At 39.3% G+C, this 17,059-nt stretch overlaps 1 protein-coding gene across 2 annotated transcripts in view; it reads right to left on the reverse strand.

Moving 5' to 3' along the window:
* Positions 1–15,556, reverse strand: part of galnt18b (UDP-N-acetyl-alpha-D-galactosamine:polypeptide N-acetylgalactosaminyltransferase 18b) — a 47,162-nt gene extending 31,606 nt beyond the window's left edge. For both annotated transcript variants that reach the window (XM_085906942.1, XM_085906941.1), the window contains exon 1: positions 15,069–15,556. In XM_085906942.1, coding sequence (XP_085763068.1) covers positions 15,069–15,312 — 244 coding nt within the window. In that variant the 5' untranslated portion in view covers positions 15,313–15,556. The remainder of the gene's footprint in view (positions 1–15,068) is intronic.
* Positions 15,557–17,059: the final 1,503 nt, after the last annotated feature.

Genomic DNA, 17,059 nt, shown 5'->3' on the forward strand with positions numbered 1-17,059 from the left:
CTTCACACCTGTGTCACAAATTTCCACTGTTAAACACTATGTTATCTTCTAAAATATTTGTATGCATCTTGTGCATGAGGAAATACTTTAGAACGTCTTTACTTAGACTGGTTCTAAATAGGCAATTGCGAAAAGTTGTCGATTGCTTAAGCGATTAATTTTGACACTTCTAATCAGAACTGTTGTGTTCCCATCTTTTTCCCATCTTCACTTCATTCCAAAATGAATTGTCTCATGCTCTGTATCAACGCCAAGTTGAACAAATGTTTTACGTGACAGAAAAAAAAAAAATCAGCATGATAACTCACTGTTCTTCAGTTAGAAATATTTTTCAAATGTTTTAATTTTGACCGAGGTCTTTCTGGGTAGAATTTGCATGTTCTACTGTTTGCGTTGGTTTTCCCTGCCATCCTCTCACATTCCAAAAAAGTGCATATTCGGTTCAAATGAGTGTAAAAGATTGAGTGTCTGTATGTGCCCTGCCCTCTGAATAAGTGCTAGAAATCAAATGGATTGCCAATAACTGAGTGCGAGTGTTTCTCTTTTTCTCCCGTCATACAGTATAGTGTGGTATCTCTCAAAAGAATGACGTCTACAGGCAAGGCCACACTTTTGATAAAAAGGAAAAGTGTGCTTTCAAAGTGGAAATCCTTTAGAGCGCCAAAGGCATTTGGAAATCTTTCAGAGATAAAAATTCATATCTAGTGGGAATCACTGACTCACCATTTTATATGGGAGGCTGGGGCAGTTCTTAATAAAGTGGAGTGTGAGTGAAAGCCTCTTGAAGCGCCCGTGTGGGATATAAAATCAGAAATACATTTTTGAGCAGAGATAAGATAATGTAGCCTATGAACCAGTTATATGAAGACATCTGTCCATTCACTCATCTTTCTGAGCCAATATTCTGGCAGTTATACTGTAAGATATGATAACCCTTCACAAAACTCATCATCTCTTTCTGTCCGAAGAAGAAGAATGTTTATCAGAAGTTACGTAAAGTAAACAAGCTCATATTCACTAGTACTTGAGTATACTTTTAATCGTCACGAAATACTAGGACTATGTTTTACTTTTACTTGAATTCTATTACTCTAAAGTCGCGGAACTCTTACGAGGAGGGGTGTCCCTTAACAACTTTTTCACGACTGATACATTACCGATATTGCAGCCTAGAGGGCTGTCCGATTCCGATATCGATACCAGGTGATACTATTCAAACAAAGAACAACATCCCCAACAGTAGACATGAGAAAGAAAACAGTAAGCATGAGAAGAGCAAGAGTGGAATCTGGAATGGACGGCTAATATGTAAATGCTAAGATCAGAAATTTTGGATGTAGACTGATATAATCCGATACTGTTTTTTTGGGCTGATATCTTATGAGAAAATTAAGAGTTGCATACAATAATTCTCACTTCAACTACTGTAATGCCAGCGGGATATTTGCATTGCTTTGACCGCATTCCCAGTATGCTTTTTTGTAGGCTGACTGGTATCCTCTTGAGATATCTGTAGTCTGGTAAATTAGTTTTTTACATCAATTCTTACACCACCTCTTTGTGGCCCAAAACGCAAGAGTGTGTCTGTATCTCACGCAGCATTTGTAATTATGTTGGGTCAATAGAAACAGAAATGCAATATCAGATGTATTATTCGCTCTTGCCATATCAGTGATTGTGATGAAAAAAATGGAAGTTGTGCATGCTCCCCATCTAATTGGGACAGGGTGGTGGGAGCAGTAGCTTCAGTCTGCATGACCTGATTCTTTCGTTTCCTTTTGAAAAAGCAGGTTTTATTTGGTTACATTTACTTGTCATTTTAGAGCTGATGAAGGCAAAAAAACATGTCACACTCGGCTCTTTTAGGGGATCCTTGTTTGTAGCTTGCCCTTGATTTCATTGAGGAGACTTTTAATGAGTCCTTTGAGGTTTTTGTCTGTTTTTATCACACAGCATCTTTTGAATTCCTGGTATCAAACCACAGGATCTTTTTTTTTTTGTCCTGTTCAACAAAACAAAATGCGAGCGAGGTTAAATATGAGGCACTGTGTTGGTGAAGTGACAGCACATCATGCGTGATAAGAGATTGGCTGCTGAAAAGCAACTTTTTATACAGCAAGCAGTTCAAAGTTTTCCCGGAATTACGCTCTCGCTGTGATTGAAGGTATATGGATCAATATGTTCAATGGCGCAGTCATTGGCTGAAGAGGAAATGTTGTTGGAGGTGTTGAAGTGGAACGTCATCTGCTTGAGGACAACACCATAATGGACGGAAATAAATGCAGAGGATGGAGGGAAATGGGTCACTTGCAGGCTTGTAATGTAATAGACTGCAATTTTTTTTTTTTTTTTTACTGTAGGAATAGTCACACATCTGTACTTTACTTTGGTATTTATATTTCTGACAACTTTGACTTTTACTCCACTACATGTCTTAAATAAAATGCATACTTTTACTTTGATACGTTTACATCTTCATTATTCGTAACTACAAGATATTGCAATTTCAAATCAGTTCACAGTATCATTTACAAACATGGCATGGGAATTACTTCATACCATCAAAACACTAAAGGTTATCACTCTAATAATGCACAGACATGTTTAGTTTGACAGAATGCTTCAGCCAAGTGGTATGAAACAGCCTGAGCCCTTTTATTCTAATATGAATTGTATCTATTGGCTGTTTGTTATCAGGGTGTTGTGTAAGATGATTTAACCTGCAGATAGATTATCCTTTAGAAAGTGGAGAAAGCCATTCTCTGTTGGGAAAGCATCACCTTACATACACAGTCATTAAGGATTATAATAAGATGAAAGACAGGCAGATGACATACAGGGAAATAGTGCAACATCCAAAGACTCCAAAGCTTGAGTTTGCCAAAATTTTGTAGGGAAATATGCAAGCATAAACCTTGATACACCTAATATTCTCCAAAAGCAAAACACTCCCCAACATGCTAGAATATGTATAAGATGCCACATTAAAAGATTACATAAAACCAGAGGTTGACTGCAATACATAATGGACTCATCCAATCTTCAAAAAGGGAAATGGAATGTGAACAGGTTCCATTGTAGTTCACAATAAGCACTATGAAGTTTAGAAACAGCCCTGCTCATTTGAAGACATCCTGTAGAACACAAAACTGTAAGACTTGACGGATATTTTCAGCACATCTCACTTGAAAATGTGACAGACATGCCTTCAGGTTAGTGCTTTTTTTTTTTTTATACACTCCTCAACATCTTTTGAGTGCTGCCTTCCTTTTCCAAAACCACCTTCTCACTTTCTGATGGTGAAACAATGAGACGTATAATGAGCTCCAAAACACTGCTGTGATGCAAACATGGGAACCAGGACAGCGCTTATCGCTGCTCAACAGACAACGGCACACGACGCTCGACTTTTCCACTGTCTGTTTGAAAGACTGGCCGGTCGGACCGAAGCGCTTCTGGCTAGTGGCTGATGGCGGCCCCCGTTTTCAGAAGAATGCTTCCAAAATCTTGCCTCACTGTTGGACCCGTCATGTTTTGTTAGAAAACTGCAAATGCTTGCAGAGAGTCGGATGGTGAGAGAAACAGTACACAGATTGCCATGGGGAATATTGTTATGTTATTATTTATCAGGAGAACATTTTTGCCTAGTCCCACAAACTCAAGTAGCACAAACACAACCCGTAGTGGGCATAGGTGTATTGCCATCATAATTAGGAGTCACAAGACCCTGAAGCAATAATAGATTGGACTATTTGGTGCTGCACTTGGTTAGCTGCCTAATCGGCGTGAAGCCGCATCTAACGCCAAGGGTAAATAAACCGTTTGGAAAATAAAGTTGACTGCAAATATTGCACACTATCCAATTTACAAAACTAATTTGTGGGAAGTTGGTGTATTATTACATACATGTTTTACCTTTAGGCGGATGTTATCTGCAGGACTTTAAAAAAATAAAATTCTCAAATGATCACCCTTGGAAATCAAGCTCAACCGTCAATCAAATATTCCCTCCACCATCTCGGGAAATGGATGGCACATTGTCAAGCAGGTTACGCAATAAAGATAAAGAATAAATAAACATTGTATTTTGCCTTCTTACATGTAAAAGAGAAAACATAAAATTCTTCGAAAGCCCCTCTTTTCAAGTGATGCTTTTTGTTTCCTGGAAGAAAAAAAAAGCTCTAAAAATGCAACACATGCAAGGACACTGTTCCATTTTTTTTTCTACAATCCAGCAGAGACATCCCTGAGCAAATACCATTTGAGTTCTTCAGGGAGATTTTATACTGACTTTGCTTCAGCGCTGTATCACCTCCTCAAAATGGATGGAATCTATTTTTATGCGAAGCATTTGCATTCTGGAGGAATTTGTGAATATTTGATAGCTCCAGCTCTCAACAGGAGGAGGGAGACACAGACAGCTGGAGGATGCTGGCAAACCGCTTCAGGCATCAAATGCTCTTTCATGTGCCACCTAAATCTGTTGTGTGCTCATAGTGCACTTCATTTGAACCAGTAGGGGACTGAGGAACAAGACAAATATTAGAGCCAATACAAATCAAACATCTTGGAATATCAAATAAAGAGCAAAGAGTCATTAGGTCCAGTAAGGTTCATAATTAACATACTTTTTGCTGTGTGCAGTTTAAAATGGTTATGACTTTTTCCTTCCTTACAAAATCTGCGCTCCAATATTTAGCGAACATACCTCAGCAATTGGTTGACAGAACAGCATAAATAAAATAAACACGCCGAGACAACTGCAAGAAGTTGCATTGAAGAAAAATACGGAACTATCCCAAAATTCATCTCAAAAGTTTTCTTCAAAAGACTTTTGCTTTAAATGGAATTATCTGCTATCTTGACTTGAACAAAACATAAATTAGCTTGAACGACTCATTATATTATCAGCGTGATGATATAATTTTGTGATTGGTAAACTTTCGATTTTGATACTAAGCGATAAGTCCGACTCGTCAAACAGCTAATTGGGGCTCTTGTGTGTAATTGGATTTCCTTTTATTTGATTGTGTTTTAAATCATGGCATTCCTTACAAGTTGTCTCAAAGCAAAACACACCATGGAAACAAAACACAGTGGTTACCCCCAGATTGCATCATGTGGATACCAGGAGGGTCCCACAAGGTGAATCCAACAATGTAGGAGGCGAAGGAAAGGGGAAGGCACCGGGGTGACGCTAAAGATTTCATCCAAAAAGATAGTATCCCCAGGGCACCTTCCTGTGTTGTAACGTTGTAACATCTTTACAACATCTGCTGTCAAACACCATTTGGAGGCACTTTGCTGTGAAATGGAATAACGTGGGCTATAAATTCAACCTGACACTTCCTCACATTCTACCTGCTTCCTTATTCAATATTTCAAGGGAAATTATTGTAAAGATGCCTTCCCTGAAATCCTGCTTGAGGTCATCTGGAAAAATCTCGATGATTCAGCTATACAAGCAATCTAGAAGGATTTATTTCTCTAGACATTTGACTCATCACAAACTCCAAATCTATGTGAGCCATCTCTCGGTTGAATTTTTTTGTCTTGAGAGCCATAGTGCTTCAAAGATTTCCTTGTTTGAATAGTTGCTTCTGTTTTCGGTCAAATTAATATGCAAATAAAGACTGCATGACCTCGAAAGAAAAACATAACAGGTCTGCCTCCGCACAACATTCTATCAAAACCTGCTTATGAATTTTAAAACCATCTTTTTGGCAGACGAACAAAGAAACGAGTGTAGGAACATGCTGGAGAGCAGAAGGCAACTTCAGTGAGAGGAATTTCAAACCACCTGCGCGTCTCTACATACATCTCGGCGTTCCTGAAGAAAAGGAGAGGTAGTGTCTGTCAGTGCTGTGGGAAATAAAAAGTAGGCCATGAGGACTGTAATTATTAGTGTGGGCGGAGACAGATCACACATCAGTGAACTCTACATGAACTTATAATCACTGTTTAGCGCATGTAATATTATCAATTCAGAAGGCTTGCCCAAGAGCGCTTTAGTAGGTTGGTAGATTTGTGCAAGATTAACTCAAGTCATATGCACAGTGCGGTACGTAAAGGAATCCCTGCTTGAGTACAATTTAGTTGTATTTAACTTTGATGTGAAACCCATTTACATTTAAGATTTAAGAACTGTTTGTGTCTGTAAAGTGAAAACAAATATGTCTGGTGATTTTGTCATGTTTAAACATCCCTGCCAAATCGGAATGACGAAATAGATAACATATAAGTACTATATAGCATATAAGTAAGTATATAAAATGGGGCTTGAAAATCATTAGAAATCAACCTGTTGTCTCTGCTCTTCCACGTCCTAAAAAAATCTTGAAATCTGAAATGGTGAAAAAACCTGTTCAATGGTATTATCTCGACAAGTGACTTCTACAAGGTTCTCAGTCTTTGCACACGCTTTGAGCAATTATCTTCAAACATGTTTAATGGATTTCGAAACAAATCTCCAAATTCACTTGACAGGGCCTTTAATTTACTCTGAGTGCGTCCACTGACGTATAGTATACTCGAAGTAGACTCAGCCAAAGAAAGCTTTTAAACAGAGAAAAAAGATTGAGATGATCATCTTCATCGCATCAATGTTTGCTTGTGGATTTGCAAGGACGCGGCTTATCACTGCTTGGCTGCACTTCCACTTTTATCGCGTTCACTGATGAATTCATAATGAGCCAACGGTGGAAGCGTGCACTTTGATGGAAAATCTCAATTATAAGTAGCTTTGATGAATATTGTTTCTGGAGCCACAGTAAATCACATCTACCCTGTCTGGCCTCACGCTCGATTCCACCCCAGCGGCCCCCACCTCCATCATAACCCCCATCTGGAAGTGCTGACTCAATAAAAGTGAAGGATACACAGTATAAAAATGACAGCTCCAGCCTACAGACTTAAACTGGAGGTTTGTGCTGAGCGGAGAAGACGCGGCCTCGCTTTTTTTTTTTTTTGGGATGCTTTAAATATACCGAGATAAAATGAGTCAAAGCGGTTACTCAGCAGGTTACCTCATTAGATCAATTACGTTCAAGGGATTAGCTTCACACACTGACAGCTTTATACGTACATCGGGTGCTCATTATTGATTCGTCAGGTCTGCTCACCTCGCGTCAAAGGACTGAGCCAAGCAAGTGGTGACAGGCTTTCTTCACCTTTTAAATAGACCGCCCTGGTAAATGTCATCATGTCAAAATTGCATAAATTGTGAACATGCTCTGAATATAATTATGACCAATGTTGTATATCTAAATACAACACTAATCAACCTGAAAATGCCAACAGCCTACTTTGTATTCATAATTAAAAAATGAAAAACACAAACTTCGGCATTTACTGTGCTACTGCCACAGTGAAACATGCCCCGGAAAATCCATGAACTGGAGAACCAAGTTTCGAAATAAGGTTTTAAAATGTATAACTGTCAAAAAAAATTGTGCTTTGAGATGCAAGTTTAATGTGTGCTGTGAATATGGTCAGAACTCAAAACAAGAGCATGTTACTTTTAACATAGGTTTTCTGTCTTTCTACTGAGTTGAATGTTCATGAAAAAAAAACAAATGAAACATAAATAAATGAGCGATCATCTTTTTCTGGTATTATTCAGCCAACATTCCCAAGGTTCGACGAATCTGTTTGCAGGTTTAGCATCAAATTAACCTTTGCTAGTGTAGTATTTCATGATCTGGTTGCTTGTGTGACAAATTGCATCGGACTTTTAAGTTTCAACTCAGAGAGACGTCTTGAGTGCTGCGCGGCGTGAGGAAATGACAGCGTACACTTGTTCATGCAGAAGATGAAAAGATTGAACATAATTGCTAGGGGTTACTGGAGATGTAGCCCACTTACACACTTTGCAACATTAATAATAAAAACATGGGCAGAGGAGGAATGTGAACTAAAATCACTGATGACAAATACTGAAAACATTTGGACAGAAGCAGAGAATCATTCACCATTTTTCAAAATTGTGGTGGACATGGCTTGTCAAAACTGTCAAATATTCGCCCAAATTAATCTAATTATACCATCACATGCCCTGATAACACACATCAACACATTATTTGAGTACAAAGATACAATAAACACCAATGAATGTTTTTTTTTTTTTAAAAGATAAATAAAAAAATAATTAAGCTGATATAGTGGAAGCAAAACAAATGCCAAAAGGCATGAATGTAATTTTTGCTGCGAGGCCTTGATTAATTATTGGTCTGTAAAGATAACTAAAACTAGATGAATTCCACATTATGTATTTAAAAAACCCACTTAACTTTGCTTTTAATTATTCATTTATTTTGATAGAAACAAAGTAAACATAATGAAAATAGCACATTTCTGTCTAACAAATGAATTTGTATTCTTGTTGCTTGGAGAAAAGGAGAAAAGCAAATTGAGCATATGTGCACTGGGGAACTTTATCTCTTTAGTAGAATTTGCCAAGGGACATTTCCTGAATTGCTACTTTATGCCTGATTTGCACTCGGTCATGATTTTCTCGGCTGGATTCAATGTAATTAATTGTTTTCATTAGCAAACATCCTCCAGTGCGTCCATATTCCTGTAGCTTCAATTTAAGCGAATTTCTACCCCGCTTTGCACTCATCACTCCAGACGCTTTCCGTCACAGCATTACCGCCGACAGGCGCTGTACTGGAATATGATTCAGACTTTTAATAAATTGAGAGCACAATCTTTGTAGCAACCAGTGGAATGAATTTCAAACACGGAGAAAGCTGAAGAAAAATCTTGAGGTGACAATTGACACCCTATTAATCTCAACAATACAACTTCATTCACATAAGGACGATAACATCAGGTGATTAACAAGTCACATTCACACATGAATTTTATCGAAGATGAAGTACTTTTATTGGGATGCTGCTATAGATTCTTGACAATTGTACGTGAATTTCTCTTGGATATTCTCCACAACTATATTGACACTTTTTTTTGGTTCTTCGTATCACCAAGGCAGGAGCATCTATGTTTTCCCCAGTGTTAAACCTGCAGTTTAGAGTCTACAGAAAAACTTACAGCACAAAAATAATTCAAAAGGTTGGAAACATAACCAGAATGAACCATTGTTAAATAAATAACAAATCATGGAGCAAAAATGCTTAGAATAAATTCCTTGGTTTGTTATGGTCTAAAGCTCTCTACAGTTTTGGAAAGTTTTTAAATATCTTGTCCAGTTAGGACTAATAAATGAATAAATAAATAAATAAATAAATAAAGGTGGAAATTGGGCTTTTATTGATTTAAATACTTGAAGGGATACTTATTTGGTAATTTTCAGCTGTAGCAGGCTATTATTTTATCTGTGATGAATTCAATAACGTCATTATTTTTTTATGTACAATTAAAACCTTTAAAAACCCATTTGGCCATTAAAAATGAAATCACATGCGCTCAGGGCTCACCAATGACGACACGTGTGAAGTTTCCAAACTGAGCCATTCTGTCTTAATTCTTGAATCAGAATACAGTGTTTAGACTCGTGGGGGCAGGAACATACAAGATAGTATTACTGAGAAGATTTTGGCCTTGTGTTGAGTGTAACAGGGAAGCTGTAAAATTGTACTCATCTTAATAATCCCATCCTGGAGAGCTGTGCCACAGCGGAAATCTTTGTGGGTGTTCTGTAGCTCAAACTTCCGATAATTTATGTCATGAACTTTTTCTTTTTTAAAACAGTATATTAGTTGATGCTGAATCATCCGGCTGAAGGTCAATCAAGTAGTGCAGTATTTTTATTCACGTCCCTTCTATTCAAATTGCATTGATTCACGAATGGGGGAAAAAAAAGTGGTAACTGGAAGAAACACGATTGTGTGTCTTTCCAAAGAAACAAATGAGTTTTTGGGCTATACTCTTTCAGGACTGAGCACTTCAAAGCTCTTACTTGACCAAGTTGCATATCAAATCGTGCACAACACCAAGCCCGCCGCATACTGAACAATACACATGCGCACATTCTCTGCTCTGATTCCTCACATTTATTCTGCCGCTTTATCCCATTGTCATTCTTAAAAATGGCATCAGATAAATGCCCAGATATAAATGTCGTCCAAATATGAGCGGAAATGCTGATTAACTGAGCTTCTCCACTGATGTGATGGGCGGATTTGCTGGAAGCCATCTTTGGAAGCGTCACAATCATTTGAGGATAAATCATAGTTGTGGTAATCACAAGCTCCCGCAAGCCTCCTGGCCATTCTCTCTGGCGACACAATGGAAGACAAATCCGGAGTGGTCAAAGCAAACCTTCAAACAAACTGCTATTTAATGAACCACCCCATTGTGAAGCCTTTTGCTGAATAAAAATGTCTGTCATTCCAGCACACAGTGAATCTTCCATTATGCCTCCATCACAATCATTAGTTGTGCTTTGGAAAGAGGTGTGGGAATATTTGAAACCAACGGGTATTGAAGGGAAATCTCTTCGATTCACAATTATGACACCATCAGGAGCAACTTGGGGGTTTGATATCTGTCTCAAGGATAGTGAGGCTGGGGTCATTTTCCAGCTGCATGAAAATCCTCCCTCAAGGCTGACCATGAATCCCAAGTCATCATCTTGGCCGGAGACTTAGAACAACTTTGCGAGAAGTGTTCTCGCTAGGCCCAGTCTGTTCATTCATCTTATGTCAGGTTGAACAAGAACAAAGTTCATGCGCAAGCAGAGCCTCTCCCTGGTTCTTCTGGATGAATGAACAGAAATTCCCCCAGATGCATTTCAACATCTTGTAGAGAAGACTGGAAGACATCACGGATGCAAAAGGCCGATCGGCTCAATCACTCACTCCTTCCAGTTTCACTTCCTGTTGGCCTAATGGCCAGCTATGTCATTACTTTTATTGATACAGTAATCTCATAATCCAAAAAAGCATTTGGAATTGTTTTATGGAGCTCGGATGACGTCATTTTTGGATTGGAAAAAACTAAAGTTCCATGAGTGCCAAAGTGTATTAAAAGTGGGAAATGCTGTTCCGGTCTGTTTTTTTCCAAACCAATTAGATACTCAACAGGGGATGTCACTTCCCTCAAGTCCACCGCATCACCTGATCAGCTATGACGCAACTGCGCCGACAGTGGATCAAGGCACGCTCCACTGGAGCATCTATGTGATGACAGCATTTCGAAATTGCATTTGGGTTACAGATTGCAGGAAATCTAAAAAGGAAAACACCTGAATACAATTACATACTATGTACAAGCGCACGATGACATGTTGGGCGATAATTACTAAAAACATATACAAGGACGTGTATCATTCAGTTAGCTCAGAATATATAGCAACATCTGCCTACTGCAGACTGTGTTGACGTTCGGTCGTCACAATCTGATTCACTTTGAAAGCAGAAGATGTCACAGCGCAAAAGTAAACAAATTACCTTTGGTATCCATTCAACATACCACAAGTCGAAGGAAGCAGCATGGACATGCTGAAATTTGAGAGGTGTTTGCTCACACCTCCAGGTTTCCTAAATCAGTGCTGCCAGGCCGTGTCCTTCACTAAACGAATACATTTCCCTGCATGCAAACGAACATTTACTCACTCTTTATTCCAAAGAAAGCCAAAAACATCAACAGGCACAAAGGACACAGTGTTCACTTTTCTCTGGAGTGTGAGCAAAGTGCCGACACAGAGCTGCTAAATTTTTCCAGGACTTTTCCTCGCAGTACAGTCGAAGGCAATGAGCACAGTGTCACAGCCCTCGTAGTGGGCGTGTGCAAACCTGCTAGCCAATAAATCCCCCCAGGCTGACTACAATGTGATAAAAGACGGAGTTCGAATAGCTTATGGGGTGTTGCCATGTTGCTTTGTCGTGGCAACGGCATACTTCGCAATGTCACACTCCTCCCACACTGCACATCTGACACCACAAACCCATTTCTTGACAGGCCGCAGCAAGCCACCTCAAATAAACGTTCCTTACATGCTCTTTAGTCCGGAACCATATATCGGCCCACTAAAACTAAGTGGTAGCTCGGTAGATATGTTAATCGTACATCTGTGTAGAAGTCACATCTCCTGCAAAATGCCAAGGTCGGAAAGCATAAAATGAGAACGTGGTTTCTATACTTGTCCCACAACGCAATACAAGTAGGAAATATATTTTAAGGCTGACTTGTGAAAGTGCACACTAATGACCGTCTCTGCAGCTAGATGACTGTTGATGCTGCTGGCATGATTAGTAATAGACTAATAGCTTCAATACATGCTCTTGGGGCAATTAAATGGGAGCTCCAAACAGTGGCGTGTCCTTAAAGTGACATGTAATAATGCAATGACCGTTGAAAATACTACAAGTTTGAGTCATCCCACCCATAATTCATGTCAACAAACAAACTGAAAAACGGGAGCTAATATATAGTGGCTATTAGTGTGATGCATGTTGTTGCCCCTGGACTTTACTTGGCATTTATGAAATACAAAAGTTCCAAAGTCGCTTTCCACAACAGCCATCATGAAGCCGGTGCATGAACACGTGCAGCCGAGAGTGTTTGATATGCAAAATGAATGGACCAAACTAATTACAGGATGTCTGTCCTACTTTTAAAAGTAGCACAAAAAGACAATGACGCTGCAACCAGCTGACAAACAGGTGCTTATTGTCTCATGCAAAGAAATGGGAGCTAAAAAAAGGAGCTAAATGAAAGATATAAATGAAATCAGGTGAATTTTCACACATGAATGGAAAGATGATTAAATGAGAGATTAAATGGAGTGAACTCGGAAGAACACTTGGGCCCGAAGATCCCAATTAACGAGAGCTAAATTGCATGTTCGCTCAAATAGATTGCACGTGCTGTTGGCGCCCAGGTTGCGTATGACTTAAAAATATTGCATTTATGAAATGGTGGCAACCACCGTATGTATCTAACAGAGGATTTTATAGAAATAGAGCTGATACTTTTTACAATGTCATGTTTGAGAGAGCGTCGCAGGCGCAAAATGAAATCTGAGATGATGGAAATCGTAAACAAACATACGCCGAAAACAAAACAAAAGCCCTACAAGAGGCAATTGCCACAGTTTTGCTCACCTTAATCAGAATCCCTTGTTGGATGTGGCCAAAGGTACAATCTTGGTGGAATGCAGTGCTTTTTAAAATTCTCACCAAATCCCCAATCATGAATTCAATAAAAGCCCAAGTCAACTGGGGCACCTTGCATAACACTTCACCTGACAGGCACATTTTTGGTGGCAAACAGAAATGGAGACATGGCTCCATTAGGAATGTTTAGCCCAGCTTAGATTTAAACGTCAGCTCTGAACACCATGAATAGATTCTTGTTTGCGTCTCACGTTGGCACTACTGACACTATTTCAATGACATGATGGCAAGATTAGCTTTTTTAAAAACACCTCAACAGAAAGAAATTAGCTGTGCGTAATCAAGCATCCAATAACAGTTGACCAGAAGTGACTGAAAGGTTGGAAGGAAGCAGAAAAGGAATTCCAGGCATTTCTATCACTCAGGAACATGTCAGAGGTGGTAAATCTCCAAGGTCAGCTATTTTTAAACTGTTGGTTTCATAAAATTATGAAGAAGGTGGAGGGTAATGGAGTTGTGACACTTTAACACACACAGTACATGATAAAGTGTTATGAGAACATTTTCCCGCCAGTGATATGTTATGATGTCACTGTGTTTTTTCCCCCCCCTCACTAAAACCAGACTGCTTGCTTTAATACCTCAGTATTATGTAAATAACTTGAAAAGTTCAACCATTGAAAATCAAAGGAGCCATTTTAAAATGCACAACATAATCAGTGGAAAATCAACACAGAAAGAAGTCATTTACAAAATCAGCTTCTGGCTCCCAAATGTTGCACTTTGTTGTTGTAATTGATTTTGAGACTGTTACTCTGACATGCTGAACAATTAGCATTTCAGCTTTAAATGCACTCACACCTCCTTTTGCATCCTCTTTAACAGTCATAAGATCGAATTCAAAACACAGAGGTGCCTTGAGGTTCAAGTTTAAATCACCCCAAAAAACAAAACATTTTTGTCTTGTATTTTTCTTAACACAATACATTCTGTAATACCAACACAGAGTAATGACGCAATTCTATTCCATAAAAAAAAAAAAAGAGCAGTTTGTCCCCACTCTTTCTTCTTCAATACATACACTGTGCGTCATTCTCGCGCCTGCACCATGGCTACCTGAGGGCAGTGTAAATAAACATACGGGTATAGTGGAGACTCAGCTTCTCTCTCAGTCACTCGGTATGACAATAATATGTCGTTCTTTGCGTAGGATAAAGAATTTATATTTCTGTAAATATTGTTACTATATTATCTGTCAACGTGTTTTGCTGCACTTTTTCTGTTCAGACATACAATGTTAAAAGGTAACAACGTCGCCACATAGATGCAAATTGTTGTGTGCGTCTGAAAAAGAATTTTTCAGACTAGAATCGGGTTCGAATTTCCCACGCTCTTTCTGCGGATGTGTTAGCTCGTTCTCTCAGAGTCATGACAAGAAACTATTATTTTGCCGTAATGGATTTCTACATCTCCGCAGGAAGACCACCGTCTAGCACCCCCCCCCCCCCCAGACACCCACAATTTGTCTGTGGTAGGCAAGAAAAAAAGAAAGAAAGGAGTGTGCAATTTCTTTTTTCGGCCCCTGATGGCAGTAGTGATTAGAAACTCCAAATCCTGTGGAGTGCAGGTAATGGAGGTTATATGAATGTTTTAAAGAAACTTAATGCTTTTTGTTTATATTACCTAGGTGTCAAATTATTCAAAAAGCGCCTTCAGTGTGATGCACAGCACTTCTAGAGCCATTATTGATAAATTGTCAATGTCAATCAAAACTGAGCAAAGCATTTATTTAAAGGCATATTATATAATGTCATTAGATTGTTAAAAAAATAAAAATAAGAATTTGCACACACATGCAGGCACACACCCGTGGCTTGCAAGTGCTGGGGGGGGAGAAAAAAAAAAAGCCTTCACAACTTTCCTCTGCAGGTGAAGTCGCGCATGAGAATAAAAAAACAAGGCGGCTGGTGGTAATCGGATTTGATTTACCTTGTATGTGTTGGTTGACCACATTCTCCAGGCGATCAAGTCGCTCCATGAGCCGGAGAGTGTCTCCGGATCTTTTATCCCCCTCTTCGAACTTTCTCTCGGGGAAAGGCATGGGCACTTTGATGTAAATATTGGCGATGTAATTAGTCACCCATCCGACGTAGAGCAGGCACACAATGTTGGTCATGCCGCTCAAGATTACGCATGTCGACACCAAAGTTTTGGTTCTTCTCGTGCAAGCCATGCCAACATCCCTCCATGCAAGTTAAAATTCTTGCACAAATAAATACGTCAATTTCCACGCAACAATGAAAAAAAAAATAGGATAAAGTGAATTTAATCCCAGCGGTGAATCGAAATCTTGGATTTGGTGGTGTGCAATCTACAGGTGCACACTACCTCTGTTGATCCATCCCAAAGATCAGCACCGGCAGGTCCAAGAACATTTGACGAAGAAGGAGCGAAAGAAACAGAGAGACGGCCAGCGTCTCGCTGCAGCCAATGGGAGGCGTCAACATTTCGGGCTCCGTGCAGCACGACCCCCCCCTCCGCGCGCGCGCGCGCGTCTCAGCTGCTCACTGGCCGCTCTTGGACCTCCAGCATCAACTACTGTTACCGTCTCATAAATATATCCTCACTCCCTATTACATTATTCTTTTAGCTCATATGGATAATAAAAAAAAACATCATTATATACTGCGATGTTTTTTCTTTGTTTCCCAGGATGAGCACAATGCAATTTGCAAATGACTAAAACAGCTACTGGCAATACTATCTCAATAATTGACAAAAACCAACAAGCTTAAACTTTTGTTCTTAAACATATTTCACTCTGTACCTTTCATTTTTCTTGAGTAGAGAATTTGAACCTCTTCTGCTTTCGTAAGATGCAGTGCATTGCTTTACATATGTATCATAATAATGATAATGGGCAGCACGGTGAGTGTTTGCATGTGGGCCTCACAGTTCAAAGGTGCAGGGTTCAATTCCGGCTCCGGCTTTGCTGTGTGGCGTTTGCATGTTCTCCCTGTGCCTGTTTGGATTTCCTCCGGGTAGTCTGGTTTCCTCCCTCATTCCAAAAACGTATGGCAAGCTGATTGAGCTCTCCAAGTTGCCGTAAGTGTGATTATGAGTGTGAATGGTTATTTGTCTATGTGTGCCCTGCGATTGGCTGGCGACCAGTTCAGAGTGGACCCCGCCGACCGCCCAGTGACTACTGTGATAGGCTCCAGCACACCCGTGTCCCCCATGAGGATAAGTGGTTCGGATGATGAATTGAATGAATAATAATAATAATGGAAATAATACAAGAAGCTGCACGCTTGTGATACACTGTACTGTAAAAATTGTCATGAGACTGATTATTTTTATACTTCCTAAAGATTTCAGCAAGGGCCAGATCAGACAGTGGTTTTCCAGCCACAGGCTTTAATGAGGACACAGACACAGAGACATTACTAATGTTCTTCTTGGTTCATGTTACAGCTCCAGTCAGTCTGGAAGCAGAGGATGCTGAACTTCACAGAGAAGCACAAAGAGCTAAAAATGTTCAACAGCTTTTCAGAAGCTAGCAGCATTTTACCTCACTAAAAAGTTGGCTCAGCTAACAGTCACCATGCCAAAACATTACAATATAGAGTACATCAATATAAAAAAAATATCTGTAATTTGATCAATAATGATCAAGACACATTGTTTTAAAAATCAATTAATTTTGTGTTTGAAATATTGGTAGTTATTATCATTGAAATTGGAACTGAATGATGACAATATAATTGTTTCCAAAAATGTATTGCGAACGATAATTCTATAAATATACAACTTTAAGATTGGTGTACATCTCTGACCTTCATCTGTGCCGCTCGGTGTGCAGTTGACCCACGGCACAGCTTTGCATTCATTGACTGTACTGCACTGTTGTTTGGTTCCTAGAATAAAAGAGTTGTTTCACGTTAGCCTGTTCAAAATTAAACAAGTAAAATCCAACTCAA

The sequence above is a fragment of the Syngnathus leptorhynchus genome, chromosome 3 (genome assembly GCF_054491065.1).
Source record: "Syngnathus leptorhynchus isolate UIUO chromosome 3, UIUO_Slep, whole genome shotgun sequence".
Classification (NCBI taxonomy): Eukaryota; Metazoa; Chordata; class Actinopteri; order Syngnathiformes; family Syngnathidae; genus Syngnathus; species Syngnathus leptorhynchus.